Genomic DNA, 27914 nt, shown 5'->3' with positions numbered 1-27914 from the left:
GTGCCCACAAATATCTGGCTGCGCTGCAGCTGGCTCTTCGCTGCATGCAGGGCGTCCTTCTTGCAATCTACTGCAGGGATTGCTGAGCTGGGGAGAATGGAACGTGGCATGATGGGGTGAAATAGGCTGGGAGAAAAGTGTGGGCAGGGGGTGGGGGAGCCAGACTTCTCCTCTTCCACATGCTCTGGGCTTCCAAGGCATGGGCTCTTCCCAGGGGGGCAGTGTGGCTGGTATCATCTCAACACAGATGGGGCAATATTGAGTGTGCGAGATCCACAGTAACTGCTGTCGGTCCAGCCAGCGCAAGGATGGCTTGCACAGACAGGTCTGTATCGCATGTGTGTGCTACTGCCCTGCTAGTGGATGGATTTAGAACTACTTGACTGTGTAGCTCCAGTGGTAGAGGCCTGTGTTTTCAGAGCAGGAAGATCTGAGTTTTCTCCCTGTTTCCATGAAACTCTGAGAGCAGCACAGTGACTGTTATAAAGTGGCTGCTCGTTTGTTATAAGTTTTAGCCTGACTGTTCACACCACCCGAATCACACCCCTAATGCAGACCTTGCTGTACAAATGCATAATCTTAAGAATAACATTTTCATTGCCATTTGAGCTGAGTGCAGATTTGTCCATTCAAGACCATGTAAGTGCAGATCTCCTGGGGTGCAGAACACTTTCTCCTTCCCGTGACTGGGATCAGCACCAGCGGGGACCTAGTCCTGTTGGGGAGTTATAAATATCTGTTGTTTGATGAAGGCTGATCCAAGGATTTGTCTGAGAAACCCAGGCACAAAGCACCGGGCAATGATCAGCACCTAAAAAGCAATTCCCCACTTTAATTCTTTCTTGTTCTGTGATGATCTGCTCATTTTTCTTCTGAAGTTGAGCCCCTTCAGTTGGGGATGCTGGACATTGGTAGCCAAGAAATGGGGACTTGGGTCAAAGCATTTATTACCAAGCATCATTTCTGGAATATAGGGCAATCATAGTGTTCCAAACATATTCTGTGGGCCCTTCAGCCAAGTTCAGAGGCAATGTGATATGGTGGTAAATGGCAGTGTTTGTTACTCAGCAGTAAATCAACGTACCTCAGGCCATCTTGGCTGTACTGTGCACCTTCTTACATCTCCTGTTGGTTGTTTTTGCTACTTTTCCCTCCCCTTATGCCTTTCTCAGTGTATAATTACACCCACCCTCTTACAGAAACCTGTAATGTACATTGTCAGCTACATCGTCTCCTCGCCCAGCCCTCTGCTTTTATTAGACCCACGAGAGAAATCAGAGAGGCTATTCAAAAAGGAAGGAGGCTGCATAAAACTAATCAGAAAACAATGAGCTGTATGGCATCAGATGTTCCCTGCTCTGTACAAGTCTCTGTCACAAACATACAAAATTCCCTATCTCTGAAGCATGTCCCAGCATCCAAAGCTTGAAATATCCACCTCCTCAAGGGCCAACAAAGGTCTTGGGCGCTCTCTCTGGCTGCAGTTCTGCTTCAGAGCCGAGGAACAGCCTACTGCTCCATGGAACTGTGGTCTACAATCACAGTGGTGCACATCTCAGCAAGACACGTGCAACCAATGCTGAGCAACAGGGGCAGTTCTGCTGGCGCCATCCAACGTCTGGCACCAAGATGCTAATTGCAAAGTGGCTGAAATCTGCCCCTTGCTCTGTTCTGAACTCCAGGAGTGTCAGGGGAAGTGTGCTATGCGTGATGGAATTACTTCGGCTAAAACAGTCATTCTCATCCTCTGAAAAGGAGCTGCCTTTAGTCCAAGGTCCAAATGAGCTTCCTAAAGACACAGAGAGTGGGCACCCTCCTTAATTAGCAGGGGACAGTTCTCGAGCCTGTGTTACACAGGGGAGTAGACTAGATGACCACAATGGTTCCTTCAGGTCTCCCACTCTATGAATGGAGGCCTAGGAGGTTAAGGCTCAGCTTGCTATGGGCCCAACTTCACCCGGTGTGTCCGACAAATACCACTGCCCGCTAGTGGCTGGAGGCCAAGCAAGAGGACATAGGCCATGTTACCAGCAGTAACTTTGACACTTAACTTAAAGGGGAATGTCTCTGAGACCCTGTGCTTTGTGTTGAGCTGCACATGTTGGGATTATTCCCCAAGCTCACATGGGTGATTAGGTGTACCCACACCCACTCACTGGGGTACTCTGTCCCTCTCTAATGGTGGCTGGGCCACACACAGAGGATGATGAGCCCTTGCTACAGCATCTCCTGCCTCAGCTGACAGACCTAGGTCAGTGAGCTGAGTCCCATGCTTTTAGAGCCAGAGGGCCCAGGTGATGACGACCCAGGGCATGTTACGGAGCTCAGCTGCTGATCATAGTGTTTATACTGTATGTACATTTCCACAGGTTCCTTACTTGGGTGCACTCTTCTCAAACTGTCAAATGAAGTAATTAGATACTGACTTGAACCGGAATCCTGGATTCAAATATCTCCAACCTGGAGAAAAGCTGGGATCCCGCTCTAAACTTTGCAGCCTGTGACCATGTTTGGAAAGAATACATGTCGAGTCCTAAGCAGACAACATGAAGGATGCTTTATGTTACTGTCCATTGAGGGCAAAAGATCAGTTAGATATAAATGGTGGAAGGGGGAAGGGATTCTGCCTAATATAGCTGCTCTTCAGCTCAAGGAGTAAAGTGGGATCTGGCACGGGCTGCCATCAGACAGGATATTGGGCTAGATGGACCATTGCTCTGACCCAGTATAGCCATTCTTATGTTCTGTGTAAAAAGATACAGAGAAATACTCTGAGCCATTAACAATATACCTTTAAAATGGGGCTTTTCTTAAACATAGAAACCAAAATGTTTAAAGTTGGGGCCCTGAATCCGTGTTTAGGTACCAAATAAGCAGTCTAATTTTTATAAGTGTTTAGTTCTCCCATCTCCTGTGGACTTCAATAGAAGTTGTAGGATCTCAGCATCTCAAAATATCAGGCCTCTTATTGAGTTGTTGTTATTATATAGTTGTAAGTACATATTTTTAAGTGCCCATATTTGAAAAGTTTGGCCTTATTCTTCATTGATCTTCAACAAAAAAGATAAACTGTAATTAATGAAATTGCTGTTGATTGTGATTTTCTCATTTATATGGTAGAAAATACTTTGATAAATGGCTTTTTCTACTAGTTTCTGTTTCACTGCTGAAAAAACAATTAGAGCTCACTTATGAATTGGCCATTGTTAATTTTCTGACATTCTGCATAGAGTATTTTGCTCAACTTTGATGAGTTAAAGTAGGGTAACTCAACTGAAGTCAATGGAGTTACATCAAAAATGAATCTATCCCAGTAATTTAAAAATCTTATTTCTATGGCACTTTCCAAACTGATATGTAAACGAGGGGTGACTTTGTCTATCTTGAAAAGCAGCCACTTTTGAGGTTGGGACATCACAGGTGTTTAACACTTCAGGACAGGATTGAAGATCACAACTCCTCCATTTGGAACAGAAGTATAGAAACAGGTATTTGGATTGAATGGTGCAGAAAACCATTTGTTCTGCTTACATATGAGAATCCACCCATCCACATAACCTATGTACAGGAAAATTACACTGGTGTCAAGCTTTCTCCAGGATTCTTTGCTTAACTAGGGGAGGAAGCATGGTTTAGTGGTTAGGGCAAGGGGGACTGGGAGTTAATGATCTGTATTGTGGTAACTGGTCTGGATCAGGGTCTTCTGTGCCTCATTTCTCCCCTTTCTAATAATGGGAACAATGATACTCACTCCCCTTCTGGAGTCCTTGAAGGAAAGGTGGCCAGAGTCCTTGCTATGTATTGCTTATAGAGACCCATTGTGCTTGGTGCTCAAGGACACGCCCCTGAAGAGCCCGGGGGTTTCTTTCAGATAGAAAACGAATATCCAAGGCCTTCTTGTTTCTCGCATTAAGTTCTTGCCTCTGTTCTCTCCCCGCAGGCACCTCGCTGGTCCAGCACTTGATGACAGTGTTGATAAGTGAACACGGACAAATCTTTGCCATTTCCCAGGCTGATGTGGCCGGGGCTCAGCCCGAAGCCCGCTCTGTGCTGCAGCGCAGCATGGTGGAGTGGATCTCCGAGGAAGATGGGGAGGAGAGCAGGTCGGAGAAGAGCGCCTCCAGCCCTGCCGACTTGCCTTCTAGCAGTGCCATGGTGCCGGACGCCACGCCCAGCTTGCTGGCGAAAAACGCCCCTCAGGAGCACAGCAGCAAAGCCACCCAGCCTGCCACCAGCCCCAGCAAGAGGGTGCAGACATTACCCACCTGGAAGTACTCCTTCCGGCAACAGGGGGCAAGGTCTGTCAGCCCCAAGCTGGGTAGCTCATCCTTAGACATTCCTAATCTCTCCTCCAGCGGGAACTGGCTGATGAATGGACTATACTCTCTCCGAGGCCACCGCCGGACGTCCTCTGGGGAGCGGGTGAAAGACTCAGGTTCATCCCAAAGACTCTCCACCTACGACAACGTCCCCTCCTCCAGCCTCTCCCTGAGCACACACAGCATCGCCAGCACTGCCTGGTCCACCTCGTCCTGTGAGATCTCTGTCGTCGATTCTGTCAGCAGCTGCCCGGCCTGCCGGGCCAGTGACTCCTCTGCTTTAAGCTCCCTCAAAACGGAATGGGCCACTCAGGGCTCGCTGTCGCAGAGCGAGGTCAAGACTGTGGACCTGGAGAACAGCATGGAAAGGTTCGAAATGTGCATCAGCAGCTGCAGCGAGCAGAGTGACCTGGCGGCTGCTTCCAAAGACTCAGCCAAATGTTCCAGGGCTCTGCAGAGCCTGGTTTCAGAGCTAAAGACAGGACTGAGCAAACAGAGGACTGAGTATGAGTCTAGTATCAAAAGGTAACACGACTGTCAGCTGTGAGCGGGATCTCTCACTGCAGCATTGTCCTTGTCTGAGCAATACATTCCTGCTCCAAACAGGGAATAGACCCAGTTCTGCCGCAATGCGCCTGAGCTGCAACCTGGGGATTGAGGTTGGCTTAGGAGAAGGGGCTGTGAAGTTTAGATACAGATCTGGATCTGATCTCCCCCAAAGCTCAGTGGTAACTGGTTCCGGCTTCGCTCCCATCTCTAATATCTTCCAGTTAGCCACAGCTGAAAAATGAGATTTCCGTTCTGTGGGAAATTCCAGTATTTTATCATTTTCAGTGGACATTGGAGGGGTTTTAGTTCAGTCTGTTGGCCTCATGGGAGATGTAGTCCAGCTGGAGAGCCCAACGCACAGGGGGGAAGAGGGCATGGGGCACCTGGACTATTACTCCCATGAGGCACTGTGGCAGCTCAGCCTGACGCAAAGACTGTCAGCCCAGCTTGAAACAAAAGCTTTGGTTTAAGATTTTTACCTGTGGAAAATTCCACCAAAATCCATCTTTTCTTGGGCGGGGGATGGAAATGTGATTTTTGACAGAGCCCCATTTTCCAGCAGGAATGTATTTCAGTTGCAATTTTTAGACCAGCCCTACTTACAGCTTAGTTCTTGTACTTTCAAAGCTTAGACATTCTGGGCTGAGACTCCTCTTTGAGTACACACACACACACACACACACACATATTTGCTCAGACGTTTCCTTCGCTAGAAATCTGGCTTTGCTCCTTTCTTTGATGCATTGTGACTTAGCCCTTCAGAGATGCACAGAGAAATGGTCATTTCTTCTTTAGTGCAGCCTGCTTTCCTCAGCCATCAGGTCCCTTACAGATTGGGACGTGGGTTGCTGAGCCTCTGCCCCTGCTGGTTTCCAAGCTGGAGTTGTTTATAATCATCCCATCTTTGAAGAGAGTTTTCCTTTCAAAACCAAGCAGCTTGCACACAGCTCCCATCCCAATCCAAGGGACTCGTGCACATGTGAGTGAGAGCTGAAGTTGGCCCCAGGCATGTGGGAGGAACAAAATCTTAACTCTTTCATGTGTCCCCCCTGCAAAACATCTGGGTGGATAACAGGTGAGGTGGGAAAAATGGGGGTTGCCTGGGAATGGGGGAAAACAGCCGCCCAGAGCAGCACATTTCCCCCACTGCAGAGACTAAAGCCCAGGTAAAGGTAGAGGAGGGAATGCTGTCTCGGAAAGTGCTAACCCACCTTGCATAACTCTCCTGAGAAAAGCCTGAGCTGACTTCACTCTTGCATGCTGCATGTGGAGTCCAAGCACTGGCTGCCAGTCTACACTAAGTGCTGGCCTGGCTGCCTGGGCCGGGGGGGCGGGGGGCGGTGACTGGGTACCCCCCGCCCCTTCTGAGTGCATCTGCAACCATTTGCATAGCTAGTGCCCACTTCTGCAGGAGCAGTGGCTCAGGCTTGCAGAAATGGACATGCAGCCTGGCGGAATTAGATGAATTTTGGCTATGCCTCCTTGCTTTATTTATTTAGGAAAAAGCGATGGATTAAATCCATTTGTCTAAAAACCTCTTTCCTGGCTGGTTGTTTTGGATCTGTGGCTGTGCTTGTGTGGTTTTCAGAGCTCCATCTCAGTAGCAAGGTATGGTTTAATGAGGAACTCTGCGCTTTTATTTTGTGGCGCAAAGAGAAGCTGAGCGTGTGTGAACGCACTGCCTGGGGCAGGGGCAGGAGTCCCTGTTGATGGAAGGGCTGCTGTTTGCCTGTTTTCTCTCTCTCACTCATTCTTAGTCAGAAAGAGGCAGGTTTTATAGCTGCCCTGTGCGCAATCTGTGCCATAGCAATTTGCGGGTGTTAAAATGACCAGGCTCCCTCTATTAGAATACCAGGTGGTGAAAGGACAGCTACAGCCAGGACTGCATAGCAGCAGCTCCAGGAAAGATTCTTTCCTCATGGAAAAGTCCTGTAGAGTGTAATAGGGATGAAAGCTGTAGGGCTGCATAGAAAGGTACTCAAGTAATTTAGTATTTTAGCCGAGAATGAGACTCGTAGTGCAGGCTTTTCAGCTGTTTTATAGAATCGCACGAGGGTGTGGCGGGCGGGTGGAGGATTTAATTGGCACGTCAGTGCTATAGGATGGTTAAAAATTCTGCAGTAAGGTTTGAGTTTTCTTCTAAATTCTCCAGGGCTTTTCCAAAGCAGAAGCTGGATTTTCTTCCCTAGCTAATCTGCTGGGTGCTAGGAAAACTGCCTTGGACCGTTATTTGTTTCAGGACATATGTGAATATTCCCAGTTATAACTGTAGGACCCTCCAGCAGGCCAGCACTCAGTCTGTTCAGCAAGCGAGGCAGTGGTCTGCAAGATTTCCTTGGCATTGGGGCCATCTGGGTAGGGAACAGAAAGGGTGCCAGTGGTTGGCCATCACCTGGCTGTGGAGGAGGATTAGTGTCCTGGCCAACTCTTAAGTCTGTCGGTTATTTTTGATGGGAGGTGCTGTTGATAAGGCTGTGATCCTTAATTGGAGGTGATGGAACTGCTTTGAAATAGCTTTGTTTCCTTGCATAGAAGAGCATTCAAAAGATACTTCTGAGCAACTGTTCATCCAACCCAAGGAGACTTGGCTGGAGTTTAACTCACACATGAAGCTACAAAGAAGGCCCATAAGGAGACCTGGGTTGCAGACTATTAGGTAGATGACTGGTAGGCCACTGTGTTCCCAGACACAAACGTGGTGGAGATGGAGCTAAGGCTCAGAGAATGTGTTGATAACTTAAGGGTCAAAAACATCATAGCGCTGTTATTGTGCCAGACTGACAGTATCCTGTATGTCCTGGACAAACCATATGGAGTTTAGATAAGTTTTTTTGAATTGGATTGTGTGCCTTGATGTTGAAAATGCCCTTGTTCATGATGGTGGTGGATTGTATGTAATTTTTCTAGGGACTCAACTAATGTATATGTTAGGACCATCAAAAGACTTTCTGGGACAATGTGTGTAAAGTGGGTTTCTTAGGAAATAGCTGGGGGGTGAGGGCCATGCAAATGACCCACTTGGACTCCACCCTTTTTGAAGCTGGGCCCTAGGGAGGAAAGAAAAACCCATTTGCTACTAATCACCTGCTCCTGGAAAGTCCATGTCAGAATCCCTGAACTGTGTAAAGGGTGGACTAAACTTGTTCTGAGCAGAAGCTGTGATGAACTTGTGACCACAGAGGAAACCCCATGGATGAAAGTTGAGACTGCTCCTGCCAGAGGCCCCAGTAGGGGGGTGGTGGGGAGTTCTCTGGTAACCTTATTAGCACATGTGTAGGTTCTTCTATTGCTTTTAATCTGCTTTCTCTGTAGTGCTTTTATCTTAAGAATAAAATAGGCTTGCACAGGAAGAACTGTGTGATACCCTAGAAGTATTAACAATCCCCGTTATCAGTCTCTGAAGAGAAAACAAACAGATGTGCCTGGGCAGCCTGTCTCTGCAGCCTGGAAGTACCTCAGTCAGCAGGGAGCAAGATGCAGGTCTCCCCTCACAGAGGTGACCGCTGGGGAGCCAGAAGCATGAGGCGGGGTGCCCGTGTTGCAGCAGTGAGGGGAAATACAGGCGCAGGTACCCTGAATGGTGACAGTTATAATGATCCCAAAACCAAGCATTGTGCATGCCTGACTCTAATGAGGCATAGGGTTTAGAGGCACAAGGTTCTGCGTTCCAGTCCTGCCTGGGCTGTTGGTTCATGGTGTAGCCTTAGATAAGTCCCTGGGGTTTTGTCTCCGTTTTCCCTTCTGTAACGGAAGAGTTCTAGTCCCACCTGAGCCACAGGTGCTGTGAAGAGAAGTTCATTGATGTTGGCAAAGCACCCCTCTACTCTAGTGACAGATGCCCTAGAAACACCACTGAGGAAATTTAGTTTGTGTTCTGAGCAAGATGTGGATGGTGTTGTGTGATTGACAGATGGGGCCATGTTTAATATGTTGTTTTTATCCTCATTATTTAACAGCTGCTTCATTTGCAGAGCCAGGTCCAGCCTGTGCACTGAATGAGGCAGGTGTGCTGTAGGGAAAAATAGTCAGTGATCATGTAATTAAAGATTGGATCATTCTGCATAAGCCCAAGGGGGCTGAATTAAAGCGTCTGTTTAGCCTTTTTGAGTGCTTGACTTTGCGACCTTAATGTTCTTCTGATGTAGGGTTTTTTTTTAATGTAACTTCCTAGAGTTATTTTTGCCATTAAAAAATTAAATGTTTATTATGCACAACTGCAACTCCTTTCCCCGTCAATAAGATTTAAAACTCCAGCATTAAAGGATATGTTTCACCTCTGGAGCTACACTCAGACCTATTTTAGTCAGAAGCACCGGGATTCGATCTCATATGAACCTGTCACCATAGGGAGATGCATAACGCACTATGCTATGCACAAGTCACCCGTGGGTGACCTGTACATGAGCTGGCCCATGTTAGAGACAGTCATGCTGCCTCTCATGCAAAAGCATGCTCTAATTGAACGGGATTTGGGCTCCATTCCCATCAGTGAGTAGAGAGCTATGATTCTTTGCTTAATAAGGGTTCTGAAGGGCATAGACTTAATAGAAGTAAGTCTAGAACTCCTGGTTTCCAATGCAGGTTACATTCCTGTAGGTATCTCAACAAGGAAAAGCAATGGCATGAAGAAAGATGAGAGTTGCTTAAATTAATTTTTACTCTAACCCGTGAATGGATTGATTTGTAAATTCTGAGAAGGTTGATTGATTGTCTGCCCACAAAGCCTGTGCTGTAAGTTTGGGGAGGACACGCTGTCTTTTTTTATACCCAAAAGAGAGGTTGAACCATTGATCAACATACAAAACTTAACTCAACGTTACCTCCCAAGTTATAGTTGGTACCTCCATAACAAACCCCACTGTTGGTGGCATCACGTTAAGATGTTTGTTCTAGCTGTCATATGGCAAACGTGTATATTTCATGGCAGTCACCGTAGCAGTTGTCGAGACTAAAATGCTCTTTGTTTTCTCTTGGCTTTAAGAATTGAAGAAACAAGCGCTGACCTGAGAAAACGAGTGACAAGGTTGGAAGAGGAGTTGGACCAGGAGCGAAAGAAATACACAATGCTGGAGATCAAACTGAGGAATTCGGAGCGTGCGCGTGAAGATGCTGAAAAGAGAAACCAGCTCCTGCAGACAGAAATGGAAGAGTTTTTTTCGACATTAGGAAATTTGACTGTTGCAAGCCGGGGAGCTAAAGTGGCGAAGTAAAGGCAGCAGAAGTACACTAGCGACCGTGTTTTTTAATTCCAGCACAAGTCATTTTGTTCTGGGTTACTCGTGCATCATGAGTATTTTTGCAGTGAGTCCCTGCTCTTAAGGATTTTTGCTATGTTGTTTTGTTTACATATGCTATAGTATTTGGGCTGTCAGGGAAACTGACTGCTAAAGGCAGTGCTTGAAACTGTAGACCCCAAATTGCAGAGAGCTGGGCCTCTCTTTCCTAATGTCAAAGGGACAACTCTGTCACTGCAGTCATAGCACTGTCTTTGGCTTTACTGGGCCACCCTTTGCTGGTCCAGAGACAACAGTAATGCTCCCAACACTGCTGCCATGGCCTAAGGGAGCGGCAGGCAGGCTGGCTGGCTGGAGCTGAAGGAGCACGTACAGTTCCTGTGGAGGAGACGACACTGCTAGCCTGGCAGCGGATTTAGCTCGTGATGAATCAAGTTGAACTTGGCAGGTTTTCCAATCTTCATGAAATTTGTTTAAAAATCTGCTTGGTGAAAGTTCTTATTTCTGTACTTGGTATTATTTTATGAAGGGGTTTTGCAAAACTAGCCGACAAGCACTCAAAGTGTCAGACTTTCACATGCCTTCATTAGTCACCCAATTTCTAACCCCCAACCCAGCCATGCCCAAACTATGACTCTAAATATTATTATTTGCACCAAATGTGACTTAATAAAATATGTGATTAATAAATACCTTGGAGGGGCAACCTCCCTGGAGCTTGAACTAAACACATCTGGCCACAAGGGTCCTCCGCAGCCAGGCTCTTCTCTCTTCTTCGTTCTGAAATGACGACTTTACCAATAATTGTAGTAATGAAGCTCAACATGGGGAGATGAGAGAGATTTCTAACCTCCTTCTTGCTTTTGTTTTAAATGAATAAGCCCTTGTTAGTTAAAGGCCACAGCATTGAATTACCAGAGCGGTTACGGCAGTAGAAGAATAGTTTTGAATGTAGGCCTAAAGGGACCTGACTGACCCACTGGTACTTGAAGGCTGCTATTCTCTCAACAGCTCTAATGGAAGAGAGAGAGAGTCTGTTCCTTGCCAATTTACCCCAGTTCTCCTCTGGGGAATGCCACTCTCCGAGCTAGAGGTGACAAATCTATTCAGTCCTGGGTGTGGCTCTCAATAAGGAAGTTTGTATCAGCTGTCCCCCCCGCCCCACTGCTAAGACATGGAGAGGGGGCACCAGCTTCCAACCAATACTGAGGGGGGGCCCAACTGCCCACCGCAGTGCAGTGCTGGGTCCTGACCCCAGGACCATGTGCACCTGCACATTGTCACTGACGTCACCTGAGCGTCATGAGCTCCCCTTGGCTGGGTGCAACATGCCCCATTCTTCACGCTGTTCTGCCCCCACAGTTTCAGTAGCCCGCATAGGAGAAATTGGCAGCAGAGGAGGCCGGCACTGCTAGCCCCGACAAGGGCTGGGTGCCCAAGGGATGCTTTGGGTAGGGTTACAGTGCTGGGGCTGCTGTAGGATTTTCAGAGCTGCCCAGGGTCTATCACGCTTTTGAGTTTCCTCTCCCTAACAGGCTTTTCAAGACTTGATGGATTACATTTAGCTTCCCCTGTGCCAACCCAGCCTTCCCCCCTGTAACCAGCAGGAGAGGCATGCTTTTCTCCTTTAGCTAGTCCATGCCGCTTTGTTTCCTTTTGGCTCATGTGCACACCCATCCCACCATTCCCCTTTCTTCCCACAGTGATGAACGTGTGGCAAATGAGTTAAGCAAAGTGAAACCCCTTCCTCTGCCAAACACTCAAACCTTGCTAGGCTCTGGCAGGAGGGCAGCTTCTGTTACCACGCTGGATACTTTAAAACAGTGACTCTCAACCTTCCCAGACTACTGTACACCTGTCAGGAGTCTGATTTGGCTTGTGTACAACCAAGTTTCACCTCACTTCAGAACTACTTGCTTACAAAATCAGACATAAAAATGCATAAGTGTCACAGCAAACTATTGCTGACAACACACTGACTTTCTCATTTATCATTGAATTATAAAATAAATCAATTGGAATATACATACCGTACTTACATTTCAAGGTGTAATATATGAAGACATTGCCTGTATGAAATTTTAGTTTCTACTGACTTTGCTAGTGCTTTTTATGTATAGAGCTCTGCAAATCTGCAGCTATCCACTTTATCTCTGCAGATCAGATGCAGATACAATTTTATGTAGCCTGTTGTAAAACTAGGCACATATCTAGATGAGTTTATCTACCTCTGGAAGACCTCTGCAAACCCTGGTTGAGAACCACTGCTTTAAAACATGGCTCAGTGTGAAATTGCTGAAGTAACAGCCACACACCCCCTCCCCTGCCAGCAACGGCCTTTCCACACCCAGCCTCTGCCCCAGCGCAGTGCTCTAAAGAGCTGTCGATCAGCTGCTTGTTCCTGGGAGTAGCCTGCCATCTGCAGGGCCTGAAAAGGAGCCGTACTTGTCAGCATTTTGCCTTGGCAATTGTTTCATCTGACTCCATTCCAGCCACCTGACACGCACCCACGGGAGTTAGGATCCAGTTTTTTTAAATTCAATGTATAAGTAACATTTGAAGTGGCTCCTTGGTCATTTCAGGCCACTTTTCCTACAACATTATAAAACAAATCCCTCCTGTGACTAGACAGCAAAGGCAGGAGGGATACATGTTGTACTAGCATCTCCAGTGACAATCAAGGAGACCGCTCCATAATGTGAGCAGGAGATTTTCCTCTCTGTGGCACTTGATCCACAGACATAGCAACCAAATTGTGATGTTTTACATCTATGGCCCCCATCACGACAGTAACTTGGCACCGCCCCGTCCTTCATGTAGTTATCCTCACACTGCCCTGTGAGGCAGGGGAGTACTACCGACCCCACTGCACTGATGCACAGAGCGGCTAAGTGACTTGTCCAGGGTCACACAGGAAGGCGATGGCAGAGCAGGGAACTGAAGCTCTCTCCCAAATCCCACATGAACCATCCACTCTTCCTCCATTACTCTCTGGCACCTGCACAGCAGCCTCTGTTACATGAAGTGGTGGTTTCACTTAGGCAAGTCAGACTGGGCTGACAAGGCAATTCAGGGCGCCAATACTGCCCCCTGCTGGCTACCGTGTGCATAAACTTCTCTTTATACATACTATCCAGTTCCTATATGGTGCTTTAGATTGGTAAAGATGCCGCTAACCCTTACGGTTGCGCAGGACACGTTCAGTTCAGTCTGTCCGTTAACCACTGCAGTGGTGTCTGTCAGAGGCTGCAGGCCATTTGAAACCCTAGCTGGAGGAGCTGCTCAGTGGGTGTTAACACTGAAGCCTACCAATGACAATTCCAATGTTAGCCATTCACAGCTGATCAAAGCATGCAAGAAAGAGGAGGGGCATTTTTTGTGCATTTCTATGCCATCTAACAGCTGTGGTGTTGGGAGGTACCACCACTTTCTTCCTTCCCCCCCCCCCTCCCCACACACACCTCTGCTCCTACGGGAGCCAAGACACTACCCCAAAAAGAAACAGCTACAGACTGGGGGAGATGAGCTCCTACTGAGGTTTGCATGAGGCTGCTGTTCTAGGCTTTCATGCTCCAGGGACATAAAGGAGGGAGCCTGGTTTACTCAATTTTTTGGGGTACCCATACGTGCTGGAAGAGCCAACAGCTCTGTTTGTTTCACCTTGACAGCTGAAGTAGCTTCATGAAGATTTTTGGCCCCTGCCCCCTCGTCATCAAGACTCTTTCATGCAGGTGATGATCCTGTGTTAAGGCAACCCCCAAAGAATGATTTGGCTTTGACCCAGCAGTGAGTGGAGCCTATTCCACAAGGGACAGACTCATTCTTACACTCTTCCAAAAGATGCAGGCCTGCCATTGCAATGGAGTGCATCCTTGACCACCATCCCACGCAGAGAAATTCCCTTCCACCCCCCTCTAAAACAGGTGGCACGTGCACAAGGCCAACAATGGGGGAGGGGAGAGGAAGAGAGGCAGGAAATGAAATTAACAATGAAGCAAATACAAGACTCCGCATGAGGCAACAAAGCCAAGCGGCTGCAACTCAGGAAGGAGGAATGTTCCTTGGGTCCCAGGGCTGAATGGAGAGACAGCCAGCGGCCGAACGGCTTTATTCGGTTCTTTGCTTGCCATGCTTCTAGTGTGTGAAGCAGGGTCATTAGAACCCAGATAGCCACTCCTAGAATTAATGACATTTTAAATGAGTTTAATACTTTTAGGACCCCTCCCCCAAAAAGCAAGGCACACTGTTCATGCAAGAATCTAGCCCCTATCTTTATATCAGAACTTGTTATATTCAAGGGGAAAAAAAATCTGTAAACCAAAGAACCCCCCCCCCCCCCCCCGCAAACACAGGGTCAAGATAAACACACTCTTCTTGTTGAAGATTTCTTTTGATTTATTGAGAATCCCAGTCAGTTAATGAGCTGAGATCTCGGCAGAAATTTACAAGGGATCTCTATGGGATGCCAGTTGGCCCCCTTCACCCTCCCCATCCCGAGCTGCATTTTAGCCAGAACTGAAGGGAGAGCAAAGATGATAAAATACAACCGCCAAGGGTTCAAAGCACTGCTGGGTTGCAAAACCAAAACCAAACCTGAGGTTTCAGCTAGACCACAGCCACATACCTTCCCTGATCTGGAACTATTTGACTAGACGTCACCAAAACCAAAGCCACCTAAACCCAAAGCCTCAGGCTGAGCTTAGACGGTCACTCCTGCTATCAACATTAGTCAACTACATGGCACCTGCTAAAAATTTATTTGAATGCTTTTGCAATTAAACAGCAATCATCGTTAAGTTACCAGTATTTCCTCAGGGGACATGCCGCTAATACAGCTGTCCCCATACACTTTACTCAAGTGGCACAGACTAGATTAATGGTAACTTTCATTTACAAGGCACCTTTCCCTCTGAAAATACTCTACCCATCAGAGACACACAGCAGTGGCTGTAAGAAATCTCTCACAGTTTAAATAACTCTCCCGAGTGTGCTGGAGGAGAAAGCAGAGAGCTGCATTAAGATAGGGGATTGATTCATATGCCGACTTTCCCATGGCACCGTCACAGGGATCTCTCACAGCAGTGCAGTGAGCACCAGTCACCCAGAATATGTGAGAGGCTCTCAAAAGAGGCAAGTCTTTCTGTCCCTCCTCCTGTCTGGGCTTCCTAGAGCAAGCTGGAGTGTGAGAATGGGCCTGTGCACAAACCTGAAGCCCCGGGCCCACCTTGCCTAGGATGGGAGCCTGAATCCCTGGAGCCACTGCCTGGGAGAGCAGTAGGGAAGCTTCAGGAGGCCTGTTAGAGGTGGTGGCAGGTGGAGGGATCAGGGACCCAAAGACCCTTACTGCACTCTCTGGCATCAGGGTCAGTGTTGTGTCCAGTGTCTACACCCTTTCAGATCCATCCCAGCCCTGACCAGGACACACGACCTTCTCCCCACTCAACAGGAGACGCTGTTCCCATACAAGACACTTGACAGAGGAGGGTGGAGGAGCAGCCACAGAAATGCCCTTGGTTCTCTCCCCAGCCAAATGCAGGGACAGTGCGGCTGAGGGGTAGATGCACAGTCTGAGGCCACAGCTGAGCTGCAGAGCCTGAATCACCCCAGTGGGCAGAGCTCAGACCTCCAACACTGGAATTCTCCTCAGGAGAGCAAGGAGTGCTGGGAAAGCCAAAACGGGTGGGAGAAGGAGGGGGTGGTGCATTCCCCTGTTGCCAGTGTCTGACAGATCTGGCTGTGCCCTCAAGCAGGCTGACATACCCACCGTAACAGACCTGGGCACCATGAAGAACAGAGTCTTCCCCCAAACGACTGAGGCAAATACACGGTGCTTTAGAGCCCCAGAGCTGCAATGAAGAAACACTAACTACAGAGTGGTCATCAAACAACTTTTTATCCTTTTTTATTTAAAATATCATTATAACCAATTGACATACTAGATAACAATGTATACATTCCAGTGGTGCACGTGTCATGACCGATGGCATAGATGATAAAAACCACAATGATCTCAGTATTTCCCCACCAGTGGCTTATTGGGAAGGGGTAGAAAAGAATGAGGGAGGGGAGGGTGGCACATGGGAAAGAAAACGAACTGTCATTTTTCCATATTTAAAAGGTGTGTCCTTCCCCTCCACACTTCCCAGGACAGAATACATTTCCATATCCACATTGAAGGGGGCAGGAGGAGCGATCACGAGAATTCAGCCAGTTTTGCTCAACTTTAGTAACAAGTTAAAAGTTTAAGAACTCTCAAAAATAGACTAGATATTGGGCCTACAAAAGTAATTCATCTGTATGCAAAGCTTACCAAGAATTATTCCTTTTGTAAAATGTAAAGGATGGACTGATATTACTAGTTATTTTTACCTACAAAAAACAGACTACAATAATAGAGTCACCAATTTACATCTAACACAATTTTCTGGATGTACATTATTGTATGTGAGCTATATGTTACACATGAACATCGTACGGGAAGTATACATGATACATACTTACGGATATTGTCTCAACATTGGCCAATAGGCTGGGCTTTTTAAAAAGGGAAATGTACTTTATGTTTCACATTCAGGGTAGATCCAATAGTGAAGGTTAGCTCTGTTTACTCAAGAAAGCACAGAAAGTTTGTGTGAGGTAGTTCCATAATAAACTAGTTTCACTTTTAGCAGTGGAAGTGGAAATGTGTGAAGTTAACTTTATTCAAAGAAAATTTCTGTAATGCAGAGAAATATAAGATGGGGAGAAGCCAATCAAATGTTTTACTGAAACTCATTTAAGAGCACTTAAGAGCAATTAAGTGAGCTGGAAAGTTTGAAAAGAGTTACACATGCAACATATTCCTCCAATAGGAACCTCTAGCCTTATTGAAAAAATGCAGATGACTTCTAATTCATCTCCATTCTCCAGTCTTCCAACTTACTTATAACTATGTAGGGAAAAGTAGGTCAACTGAAACATTAATGGGAATATACAAAGAGCTAACACAACAGAAACTGCTATAAAGTGGGTTAGAAAAATATTCAGCTATTGGCAGTCCATCCTGGACTACTTCAGCGACTCAAGTCATGAAAACCAGACACAAACTGGAATGTTCTCTTCCTCCCAAATGTTCTGAACTGACAGTGCGTATAACACTGTTTATGTGTACTACTAGTATTTTTGACGGTTTATAGGAGTGTATCTAGGTTTGAGATGGGTGCATTGTATGTTTAATGTGGGACCAGCACAGTCATGTGTAGACTAGAGACTGGCCTGTCAGGTGCTTAGATCTTGCATTCGAACTTGGAATGTGTTAGTCTGGGGGCCAATGCTGCTATCACAAATCTACACATCTAACTTCATTGTTCTACTTACTTGTGCAGTATACCAGTAGAGGGCACTGTCACCCATAACCTGTAAAATCAAGGCTTGCTCTATCCTAAACAAATTCCTTGGCATTTTATAGATAATTTGTACAGCTATTCTTTTGCTTTGTGGGGATTTATACCATGAAAGCTGCTATTCCATATATAGCAAAATCTCTTCTAATTTAGATCCCCAAGCTGGAAAAGTTACCCTGGATCAGAGATTGGGCCATTTACCTGAATGAGCTAATTGGTGGAGACTGGGCCTAACCATGTTAGCATACAGGGTTATTAAACCAATCAGTATTGTTGTATGATTTAAACGGACTTTAGCTGATTTAAACACACAGAAGTTTATATAAGATAAGATAGCTAAAGACAGTCTGCCTCCTTGTGTTGCACTGAGTGAAGTCCTCAACACACAAAACAGGTAGAAGCACAGGCAAAGACAGTACAAACTTCTCCCACCAGTGTGTTTAATACTGACCTGGAAGGACCCACTTCTAGGAGGAGTTGTCTGTTCAGTCCTGGGACTTGTTGCAACTAGCCAGAAAGCGTGAATTCATTCAGTTCTTAGTGGGCAGGTGTCCACCTCAATTGACATAGGACATTAGATGTGGGTCACTTTCGTTCACTACTAGTCTAGGACTCCAGCTGCAGTCTAGCCCAGAGGTGGAAAAGCTGTGTATCTTTTAGCACAGACTGTTGGGATGGAAACATTATGGAACTATTTATCAAAATAATAAACCAAGTTCAATGATACTTAACACATCAGAAATATAACGTGTATTGGATATTAGACATAATGTGAGAACAGCAATGGACAGGACAATTCTAAAGAACAAGCAGGACAGTTCTAGCTAGCCACCTGCTTATTGTTTGCATCCATATGCAATTGTTCTTGAAATATAAAATGAATTTCGCTGACTAAAAAGAGAATTCAGACTAGCAAACTGTTGCAATGGCTTAGAACTGCAGAGCCCTAACTTGGCCTGGCTGAGCGGGCTTCACTGGAAATTTGCCAGGAGCCTGTGATGGGCACCTAATTTGCATAAGATACAGACCACAATAATCTGAATACTTATTAGAAAGGTGGGACCCAGGAGGACTGTGGGTGCTGGTATGCCCCATCCTGACTGAAGTGGTCTCTTGCTCTATAAATGGCCTCTTCACTTCCGGTACCTACTGCGGGCAGCACTAGAGAAATCTAAGATGGGAGGGGGAGTGGGGGGGGCGGGAGAGGAGGAGGAGCCAATAAAATGTCTTACTACAACTCATTTAAGAGCACTTAAATAAGAGCAATTAAGTGAACTGGAATCTAAGACGAGGGGTGTGTGTGTGTGCCAGAGATGACTACCATTCCAGAGTTCAGCTAAAACAAGAATGATTGGGGCCAAACTGTGCTCTGTTACACTGACATAAACCAGGAGTAATTTCATTACTTGTAACTGAGTTACTCTGGATGTATACACCAGTGTACCTGAACATAATCTTGGCCTATATAATGATGTTATCCTGTAATACATGACCAAATACAGTTGGCTTTATGTCACAGTTTAAAATTTGATAGACACAAAATAAACTGCCCTGTTGGTCCAAATACAACAAGAAAAAAAGTATGCTTTACTCCAATCCCCATTGTATGGCCTATCAGCTTTTAGGTAACATACAGTTTGGCGGGGTTCTGTAAAAATAATTGCCTTAGTAAGTGTGTGTTTTAAAGCTCACTACTGAAATATCAGATATAAGTGAGAACAGCAAAACTACACACCGCTATCGCTTACCAGTGGTCTAGCCAGGTAGCGAAAATACAACTTTGCACTTCAACAACTGACTGTCAGCTTTCTTTGAGACATTACTATTTCTTGCAACCCCTTCTTTTATTTTTTTAAAAAGTCTAATTTCTGTTAAATATTGAAAACAGTAAAACGTAATTGGGGACGATAAAGTGGGTAAAGGCAATTTTCCCTCTTCCAATTATAAATTTGAAAAAGGATATTTCTTCTATTTATCCAACAAATTCTAAAGGACCAGACATTGAGCAGCATTAGTTTCATTCTTGGATGATCTCAGTAGCTATTTCTAGACATTCTCTTCGGCTTTGTGCCTGGCCAAGACTCCTGTGCTTTTCGTTTAAAAGTTCATTTCTGTAGGTGTCACTAATTTAAATCCCTTTCCACATTTTAATTCACTACACAAAATATTTATCTACACAAGGCAATCAATATAGCTTAGGTTCTTGAGAAATCTGCACTTTTCAAAGGAATAAACTCCGGATGATTGTTTTACTCATTCATAAACAAAGTCAGTCAGTTACACACAAATCATTCTGTAAATATAAAATGTAAACAGTTAACATACTTCTGTAAGGAGCAGCACCATTTTACATGACTACTTAGCAAGTGATCTACATGTTTGTTTGTTTGTTTTTTTAAAAAAAGAGCATTGACAGCTGGGGCTTCAATGCTGAAAGATACTGAACATTCATGGCTTAAAAAGAACCATTATTAAGATTTCTGCTATGCTGGTCTGACAGTGAAGTGAAAGAGAAAAACGATTTATCCAGCATTGCTATTTCCCCCCATTTTTACCATGGCATATATTGCTCTCTTAATGCATTAGCTACAGAAATCTTACAACCTGAGGTTCTCCCACCAGTGATTGGTTTACAGGAATAAGTTACTCTGGGTGAAGAAAGAGTGGTCAAAAAGATGGGGTTTCCTATACACACACCCAACACAAAACTGCTCTATCCTAACGCAGAAAATAAGGAACTTAAACTCCAAAGAACCACATGCTCTGTGAAAGTATAACTACAGGTATAGTTTTCCCTGTTGGCAATCTAGATATCCTGGGCCTACCTTGTTTTTTGTGTACAAAAACAGGCTAACAGCTAGAAGAAGTAAACAGTTTATTTGCATTGCAACGTATTATTCATGAAGTATCCTCTTTTTGTTTTATGAGATCATAAGCTTCAGCATGCCACAGTTCTGCCACCATATCCTTTTGGCAGGCTGGATACTTCTGCAGCTATAAAGATATGCTTTGCTTTATGTTTATGTTGCCTCTCAGATGAGGTGACTTTGCCATGGGTCATAAACGGTTTCCCTAATGAAACTCACTAACTGCTGCTTTTATTCAATTGTTATAGGCAAGTAGACAGAATTAAAGGATTCTGTGTTTACTGCTACCACTACAGTAGCTATACCCAAAGCTATGACAGGCTACAACGTATTATTTCTCTTCCACATGGGTAAGACAAGTGACCAAGCATATAACTTTGAAGGATAATCATGAACAAAATATTTGGAAAAAATTCTAATAAAAAAATTGAAAAACCTATAAAATCTTAAATACATGATACGGCAGAGACAACATTAATGTGTGCTTTGATCAAACAAATCTTACAAATTCAGTAAAAAAAAGTTCAGCAGCATAATAGTAAAGCAAATATGCAGATTTCTTAAAACCATGATAAAATTATCAGGTTTAATATTTTACAGAGTTAATTACAGCAAAAAAAAAAATACATTTTTGTGGCTGCTTTTAACACAACTTACAGTTTAAAATTACAGCACTTTAAAATGAATCCTACAATTATTTTTGAAAAAACACTCAAAAATAATACCACTGATTTTCTTAAAGGTGCCCTATCAATTACTAAAGGACTCCCCTCCCCTCCCCCCTAAAAGACCAAGTAGTCATCTACAGCAACCCAGAGGTCCAGCGGATGTTTCCAGACTGCTGTCAGTATCAGAGGCCAATGTTGGATCTGTTGACATTGAAGACACATCATTGACAGATGAAGAAGACGACGGATGTTGTGAACCATTGATCATTGCTGCACCTGTGCTATGAGAAACAAAACAGCAAATCAGTTGCAGATACAGTTGCATGGTTTAATACTTGCATTAGTACTTCTCGCTCTACTGGTCATTAATTTTTCTTGCCACCCAAGAAGAGATTTCTTGGAGTCCATTATTAAATAAGATTTAAGGATTTTTTTATTTAAGTGAAGGGTTATATTTCTGAACCATTAATCTGTGCCAAAAACCATGGAACTTCCAGTACAGGATGCTTGTAAATCTGAGATAAACACTTACAGCTGAGTGCCAAATTCGGAAGTGTGGCTGAGAGAAAAAGGAGGTAATGGCAAGTAGTTCTACATAAGCCCAAGAAGATTTTCCAAAACCCTAAAAGCAGGCGCCTAACTATACACTTAAGCCTAAAAGTGGCTGAATTTTCAGAAATTCCAAGCATTCATCAGCTCCATGACCTCAGTGGGAACTGCTTAGTGCTCAATACTTCTGAACTTTGGCCACCTAAGAAAATGGTGGTGTTGGAGTCAGGACTCCTGGTGCTTTACTCACTTTCAGCTGCTCAAGATTACATAGGGAAACAATAGCAGTTATTATCCCACCCTGTGCCACAGATCCTCCAACCATGGAAAGGGGGTACTCTAATGACCCAGCTGTATTTGATAACAAAAATACAAGAGTGGCTTCCAAAGGCCGTTCTTGTTTAGAAAATAATTATTCAGGCAAACAGTACAAGTGAGAAATTTGATCTCAATATTTAGTAGACATTAAATGCAAGTGTTAAAGTGTACTTTTATAGTAGCTATGCAGAGATGTAACAAAGTTACAATGAGGATTTTAAAGCAAATTCAAGAGGAAAGCAGCTTGGTATGAAACAGTTACAAGTCTCATGTCTAATCATGAGCTATTGAACTGTGGCAGAAAAGTTATTAAAATATATAATGGGATTCCCAAGAGCAGAACATAAGAAATTAATGTCAAGTAGTGAGGAGTTGCTGATGGGAGAGAATACCACAGAAAATAAAAAGGGGTATTTCCTGGAGCAGTGTGAGGTGCCCCAAAATTAAAAGACAGAAGAGCTGAGGATGGGAACAAGCACTTTGAGCAGCATGCTCATCAGGATTAGCCAAGATTTCAGGAGGGTTTGGTAAAGGCTGACCTCTTTATGACATCACATTGCAGTTTTCTACATTGGCCAGGCAAGCCCAGGCACTGTTGCTATAAGAATTTGCAGGAGGAAGACGGAGTCTCACTGAAATACAAACAGTGGGCACTAAATACTTTTGAAACTCAGGCCAAGCTTATTTAGGAGGATAAGTTTTGGCATCCACCTTGGCGTGAATGCGTTGATTAAATGCCCGTCTCTGATGATGCTCACTGGAATCTCATTAGCTAGTCACCCTTTTGGGAGACACTGATCTAATGGATGAGCAGAGAGGGCTAGCAACTGATTTCTAATCTGAATTCTGCTACTGACGTATTGTGTTACCGTGGCCCAGATGCACTGTTTTCCACCTGTAAAATGGGGATATTTATTTGTATTGTGGTGGCTCCTAAGAGCCTTTGGGTATTCTACACAGCAAGCAGAAACCTGCAACAGCTAGTCTCTGAGCCTGGGTCTACAGACTTGGGCTTATGCTACAGTCCTAAAGACAGCTGTTGCAGCTTGGGCTGGAGCTCGGGCTGTGAAGCCTAGGTGGGGTTGGGTCCAAGTCCATATGTCTAAACAGCTATTCTTAGTACCGTAGCAAGAGCCTGAGTCTGTAGACCCGGGCTCTGAGTCTCGCTTCTGAGGGTTTCTGCTTCCCGTGTAGCTGCACCTTCAATCATAGGAAAGAATCCCACTGTGCAAAGTGCTGGACAAATAGAGAAAGAAAAAAAAAAAAAAAGACAGTCCCTGTCCCAAAGCCTTGCTTCATGGGGGTGTTGGGAGGGGTAGTTAACTAATCTCTGTATAGTGCTTTACATTTCCAAAGCAGAGCACCAGCATCAATTATCACCACTGATGAAGTGAATTAGCTGAAAACAGCTTCTGCCAGAGTGTTCTTGAAATTCTAGAGTCATACTTTGAGCTATATTAACTATTACTATTCGATCAGCTTTGCGCCTTTCTAGCTTACCACATAGATCAGGCTTGTACAGTGCTTTTATTGTAACCAACCTAAAGGGGCTGGTTGTCCACGTATAACCCCATTCTTGGTCCTTTCCTCCAGGTCCATGACCTCCTTGTATATCAACTCTGTAAACATGACAAAAATAGTAGTTATACCAATCCAATACTTCAAACCAATCATTTTAATAAGATGTGCATTCATCATTAACATTCCAGTTTCATAGGATTATTACTCTTCAGTACTATTTTTAGACAATATTAGACTACAAAGAAGATAGCAAAGAAAGGAACATATTTAGAACTGAAAGTGATGCATCAGTTTACAGCACCATTCTGCTGCAAGGTCAAAGGTTTGGAGCTCACAGAATGCACTGAAATTGCTCACCGCTTGGTAGCTGATTTTGTCCGGGTCGGTTTGAGATGGAGGACGTTGAAGTAGAGCCACGAGGCTGAGGCAATCCATTCACTCAATGTTATGGAGGCCTCCTGCACAGGTGAACAGGTCTGATGGAAGAACAAGGAGCGCAGAAGGCCTTACCTAGCTGGGATTAGGATGGCTCAAGGCAACATTTTTGAGAAGAACTAGTACCCAGCAACACCACGACTCTTTGCTAGACAGACAGACTGTGTTTATATAAGTCCATAACTATCCCCTTGGAAGCAAACTTGGGGTTACGTGCCAAGTTGCAAGACTGCTCTGCATCAGAAACCATAACATTTCTTGAAGAACAAATGTTCCCCTGCCCCAACCCCATCACGGATTTTCCTCACTAGTGCAAATTCATGCCATGGCCAAGCCTGATGCACTGAATGGTGTTCAAACAACCTAAGTGTTGAACGTTACTGGTGCTGGACTGCCCCTCCCTTCCCAGATATCTTTGCCTGAAGGATCCTGGATGATAGCTAACCAAGGCAGTCTCGTCCAATCTTTTTTTCTTAGCAGAGGCCTAGCCATAACTTGTTTGAGAGATGCTGGCAGATAACCCTATCTGAGATGTGTGGACAACCCTTTCCAACAGGAGGATCAGATATTGATCAGCTACAATATCCACAGATCCAGGTCAGATGAAGGTGGGCACAAGGACACTGGCTGAGACTCACTAAGGGATAGCGGTATAGCTGTACCATCCCAATCTGAAGGTCACCATAAATATCCAGAAGTCACTCTGGATCAGATCATCCTTTTCTGTGGTGATTAAAAGCCACACACAGGATGAAAAAGATGCCTCTAAAGTCAGCAAGGGGTGCTCTAGGTTGATAAGATGGCCAACCACCCAGAGGAGGTTTTGGCTGGGTAGAAGCACTGGTAGAAGAAAAGGACCAATACCTTAGATGCAAATTGTCAGTGACAGATTAAAAGTGGCAAACTGAAGTGATTTCCGAGTGCAATATGGAGGAAGGAATTGTTTAGGAGCCACTATCAATGGTCAGAGACAACAGACTGGGGTAGCATAGCAACCCACGTGGCTACCCGCACTTGGCACTAGGCCAGGACAGAGGTATCATACTGTGTTTCAAAGCACCCTTGGAGGTTACATCAGTCTCCTTGGGAAGCTCATAACTCCACATCTCTTACCTCAAGAGGGAAATGGAAGAGCCATGGCCTCACTCTTGAGGTGATGGTGATCAAACCAGATTAGCAGAGCATTTGCCTTCCTTTCCAGCTTGGCCCCCATGTTGAAGACTATGTCCAGAGTCTAATGGCAAAGGGCTCCAGACTATCTGCGGTAAGCCTTTGGTTGGCACAAGGGCTATACATTCTTATGCTAGCAGGTCAAAGCTGGCATCTGCATACACAGTGAAATTCTCCGGGGTGGACCATGAAGCACCCCTCCTACTTCCTTCTCTTTCTGACAGTAACGGTTGAACTTTCTCCCAGGTATTTTAAGCACCTAAAACGGTACCAGTCTATTCAATGCATTATATTCGCATATTAAATGTAGCACTTTACACTTTAATGCTTCTCTGGATCCATCTTAATGGATCCTATCACTAATCCTAATAAAAACCTCAAACAACTGAAAATTAACTAGAAATTTTAGATAAACAAGCAAACTCTGCAAGTAGAAAAACATGGTTCCAAGCCTACTTGCCATGGCAGAGGAACAGGTGATGGTTATGGTGTGGGACCTTCTACAACTTTACTTTGACAGCTGAATCTGCAACATGATGCACAGGGTCAAAGGGCTCAAGAGACACAGCACGTGACTCATGTACAAAAGAAAATGCAGGCTGCTCTGAGCTCCTGCTAAGTGACTCTGCAAGATGTAACTGATAGGGAAGGAACTTTGTGCCTGTTATTCCTCAACACAAGGCAGGACTACTTTCGCCAAGTCTGTAACCTGAAGCTGACCAAATCCTGTCATATGCTAGATCACAAGGTCCAACTGGGGAGGGGGCATGGGTTGGGGGCAGGGTATTCTGGTTATTTGTAAAGAGACTTTTCTAAACAAACAAACACAAACATTTACCCCTGCCTGCTCACCAGTGCAGTGAATGACACAAAACCTAAGAGCAAGAAATCTAGGACGCAGCAATGAAAGTCCCTTCTTTGTTCTTTCAAGCTTTTAAAACCACAGAGATTCGGTAATGCATTGAAGGCAATTGTCAACAATAGAGGCTTGGATCAAGGACTTCTTTCTACCAAGTTTGCATTCAGACCTCATCACAAAAGAGTGAGTGGTGTATTTACTGTTACATAACGTATAAATATATACACATACATGTGTACATACACACACACACACAAGAGGATAAAAGTGTGACATTTGCTATCAGCGGTCTTCTGATTTAGCAATCAATTTTGATAAACTTATGGAGGAGATACAGAAAAGTGCAGATCTATAAGAGGTAGCTGCCACTTGCTGCGAGCATATTCTTTAAAATCCAAGAGATACAAGGTCATTGAGAACAATATCGCAAAACCTACCATAATGTTATCGGCTGTATGACTAAAGTCATAAGGTTAGTATCAACTAGGTAGTATACAGAAACAGCAGATGAAAGTACCTCTTTGTTGCATAGGTTCTGTGAACATACAATGGGTTTTGTGCAAAAAAATTCAAGAGTAGAGGCTTTACAGAAGGCTTCATGATCATGCATGCAAGTAACCCAGAAAGAATGTATAGGCTTTAGTCACTGCTGTGGTGCTACGCCTTAGTATTGCCATAGGTATAGCTATTGACGTCTGTGTGGGTGCAGATGTTTAACTGAAAGAAAACACTGGCCTACATTTACCTTCCGCAAGTAATGCTATATGTGCGAGAACACGATCTTTGTGACAAACACTGGGCCTTTTGAGGTAAGGGGGCACGGTGGTATATCAAGAGTCATGGGCTTTGCAACTCACAGCAATGCTGCTCCTTTTTTTTGTGTGCTAAATTTGGCTCTATATTTGTCTTGTAGTTGAGGGTGGTTTTCAGATATTACTGAAAGGTTTTAAAACAATTTGTTGTAAAACAGATTTGACCTCTTAACTTCCCATGACAAACAACTCAAAAATAATTAATACACTGTTTTTTTCCTTCAGCTAAAACTGTGACATCTCTATTTTGTACCACAAAAAGTCATGACTTTCCCCATTTTTTCCCCAATGATAACTGATTAGTCTCATCTACATGGAACCAAAAATCCACCTTTAATAGCAGAAGTGTATATCAAATTGCAGCGTTTACTTTTGCTGAAGAAAAATTCTATTCGAAGAAACAGCTGAGGAAGCTCTGTAAAACTAAAGGTGGCTGAGCCTCTTTCAGACAATGCAAGTGACGATAAGAAGCAATTGAAGCAAGGAGAGATTATAAACCAAATGCGGCGTGACAGGAGAATATATATGAACTTGGTATTAAGAAGCGAGACTGCTATCAGAAAATTAGTCTGGACGTAGGCCAATGCTTGTTTCCTTAAAGAGGAAAATGCAAATGAACACACTAATTTTCCCCTCAGGAGAAATGTAAATGAACGTATAAACACCCTATAGAGGAAGTAGGGTTGATATTATGGCTACAGGAGAAAGCCTATTGGTATGCTAAGTTTCCTCCCATCTCTTTTGTGGATCACCTGCATTACTGAAAAAACTTCTCTTAGCAGGGAGGCTTAGTTGACTCCCCCCCCAACCTACTCTTTGCTCAGGCCTTGGCTACACTTGCACGTTATAATGCAATAAAGCTGCCCAGAGCGCTCTAACTCACTCCCTGTCCACACTGGCAAGGCACGTAGAGCGCTCTGACTCCCTGGCTAGAGCGCTGCTGGTCCTCCACCTCCCCGCGAGGGATGAGGTTTGCTGCATAGTGGGTGAGACGCTACAGCGTCAGTGTGAACGAGGAGTTACAGCGCGGACTGCCCTCCAGAAACGTCCCATAATCCCATTAACTGAAGTGGCCTCTCTTGTCTTCCAGTACAGGAGCAGCTGCTTATCAGCTCCGAGAAAAAAACAAACAGCTAATGTTTGCTTTGAGTGAGAGAGAGAGGGGCTGGGAAGGGGTGGGGGGGTCTGTACTTACAAGACAGCATGCTGACACACTCTCAGCACCCCAAAA

General features: G+C 44.7%; 2 protein-coding genes across 19 annotated transcripts in view; one reads left to right on the top strand and one right to left on the bottom strand.

Moving 5' to 3' along the window:
- Positions 1–10832, top strand: part of ARHGAP22 (Rho GTPase activating protein 22) — a 237433-nt gene extending 226601 nt beyond the window's left edge. For all 6 annotated transcript variants that reach the window (XM_073353053.1, XM_073353054.1, XM_073353057.1 and 3 more), the window contains 2 exons: positions 3941–4844; positions 9850–10832. In XM_073353053.1, the coding sequence (XP_073209154.1) occupies positions 3941–4844; positions 9850–10078 (1133 nt within the window). In that variant the 3' untranslated portion in view covers positions 10079–10832. The remainder of the gene's footprint in view (positions 1–3940; positions 4845–9849) is intronic.
- Positions 10833–15988: 5156 nt separating this feature from the next.
- The window catches only part of MAPK8 (mitogen-activated protein kinase 8), a 125209-nt gene continuing 113283 nt past the window's right edge, over positions 15989–27914 (bottom strand). For 6 of the 13 annotated variants that reach the window (XM_073353041.1, XM_073353043.1, XM_073353038.1 and 3 more), the window contains 2 exons: positions 23428–23505; positions 15989–21295 (listed from right to left, as the gene is read on the bottom strand). In XM_073353041.1, the coding sequence (XP_073209142.1) occupies positions 21150–21295; positions 23428–23505 (224 nt within the window). In that variant the 3' untranslated portion in view covers positions 15989–21149. Of the gene's footprint in view, positions 21301–22425; positions 22519–23427; positions 23506–23767; positions 23884–27914 lie in introns of those variants that run through there. The other 7 variants (XM_073353047.1, XM_073353049.1, XM_073353044.1 and 4 more) reach the window with 6 other exon arrangements.

This window comes from Lepidochelys kempii, chromosome 7, assembly GCF_965140265.1.
Source record: "Lepidochelys kempii isolate rLepKem1 chromosome 7, rLepKem1.hap2, whole genome shotgun sequence".
In the NCBI taxonomy this organism is placed as follows: Eukaryota; Metazoa; Chordata; order Testudines; family Cheloniidae; genus Lepidochelys; species Lepidochelys kempii.
This window is presented reverse-complemented; position numbering and strand designations above follow the sequence as displayed.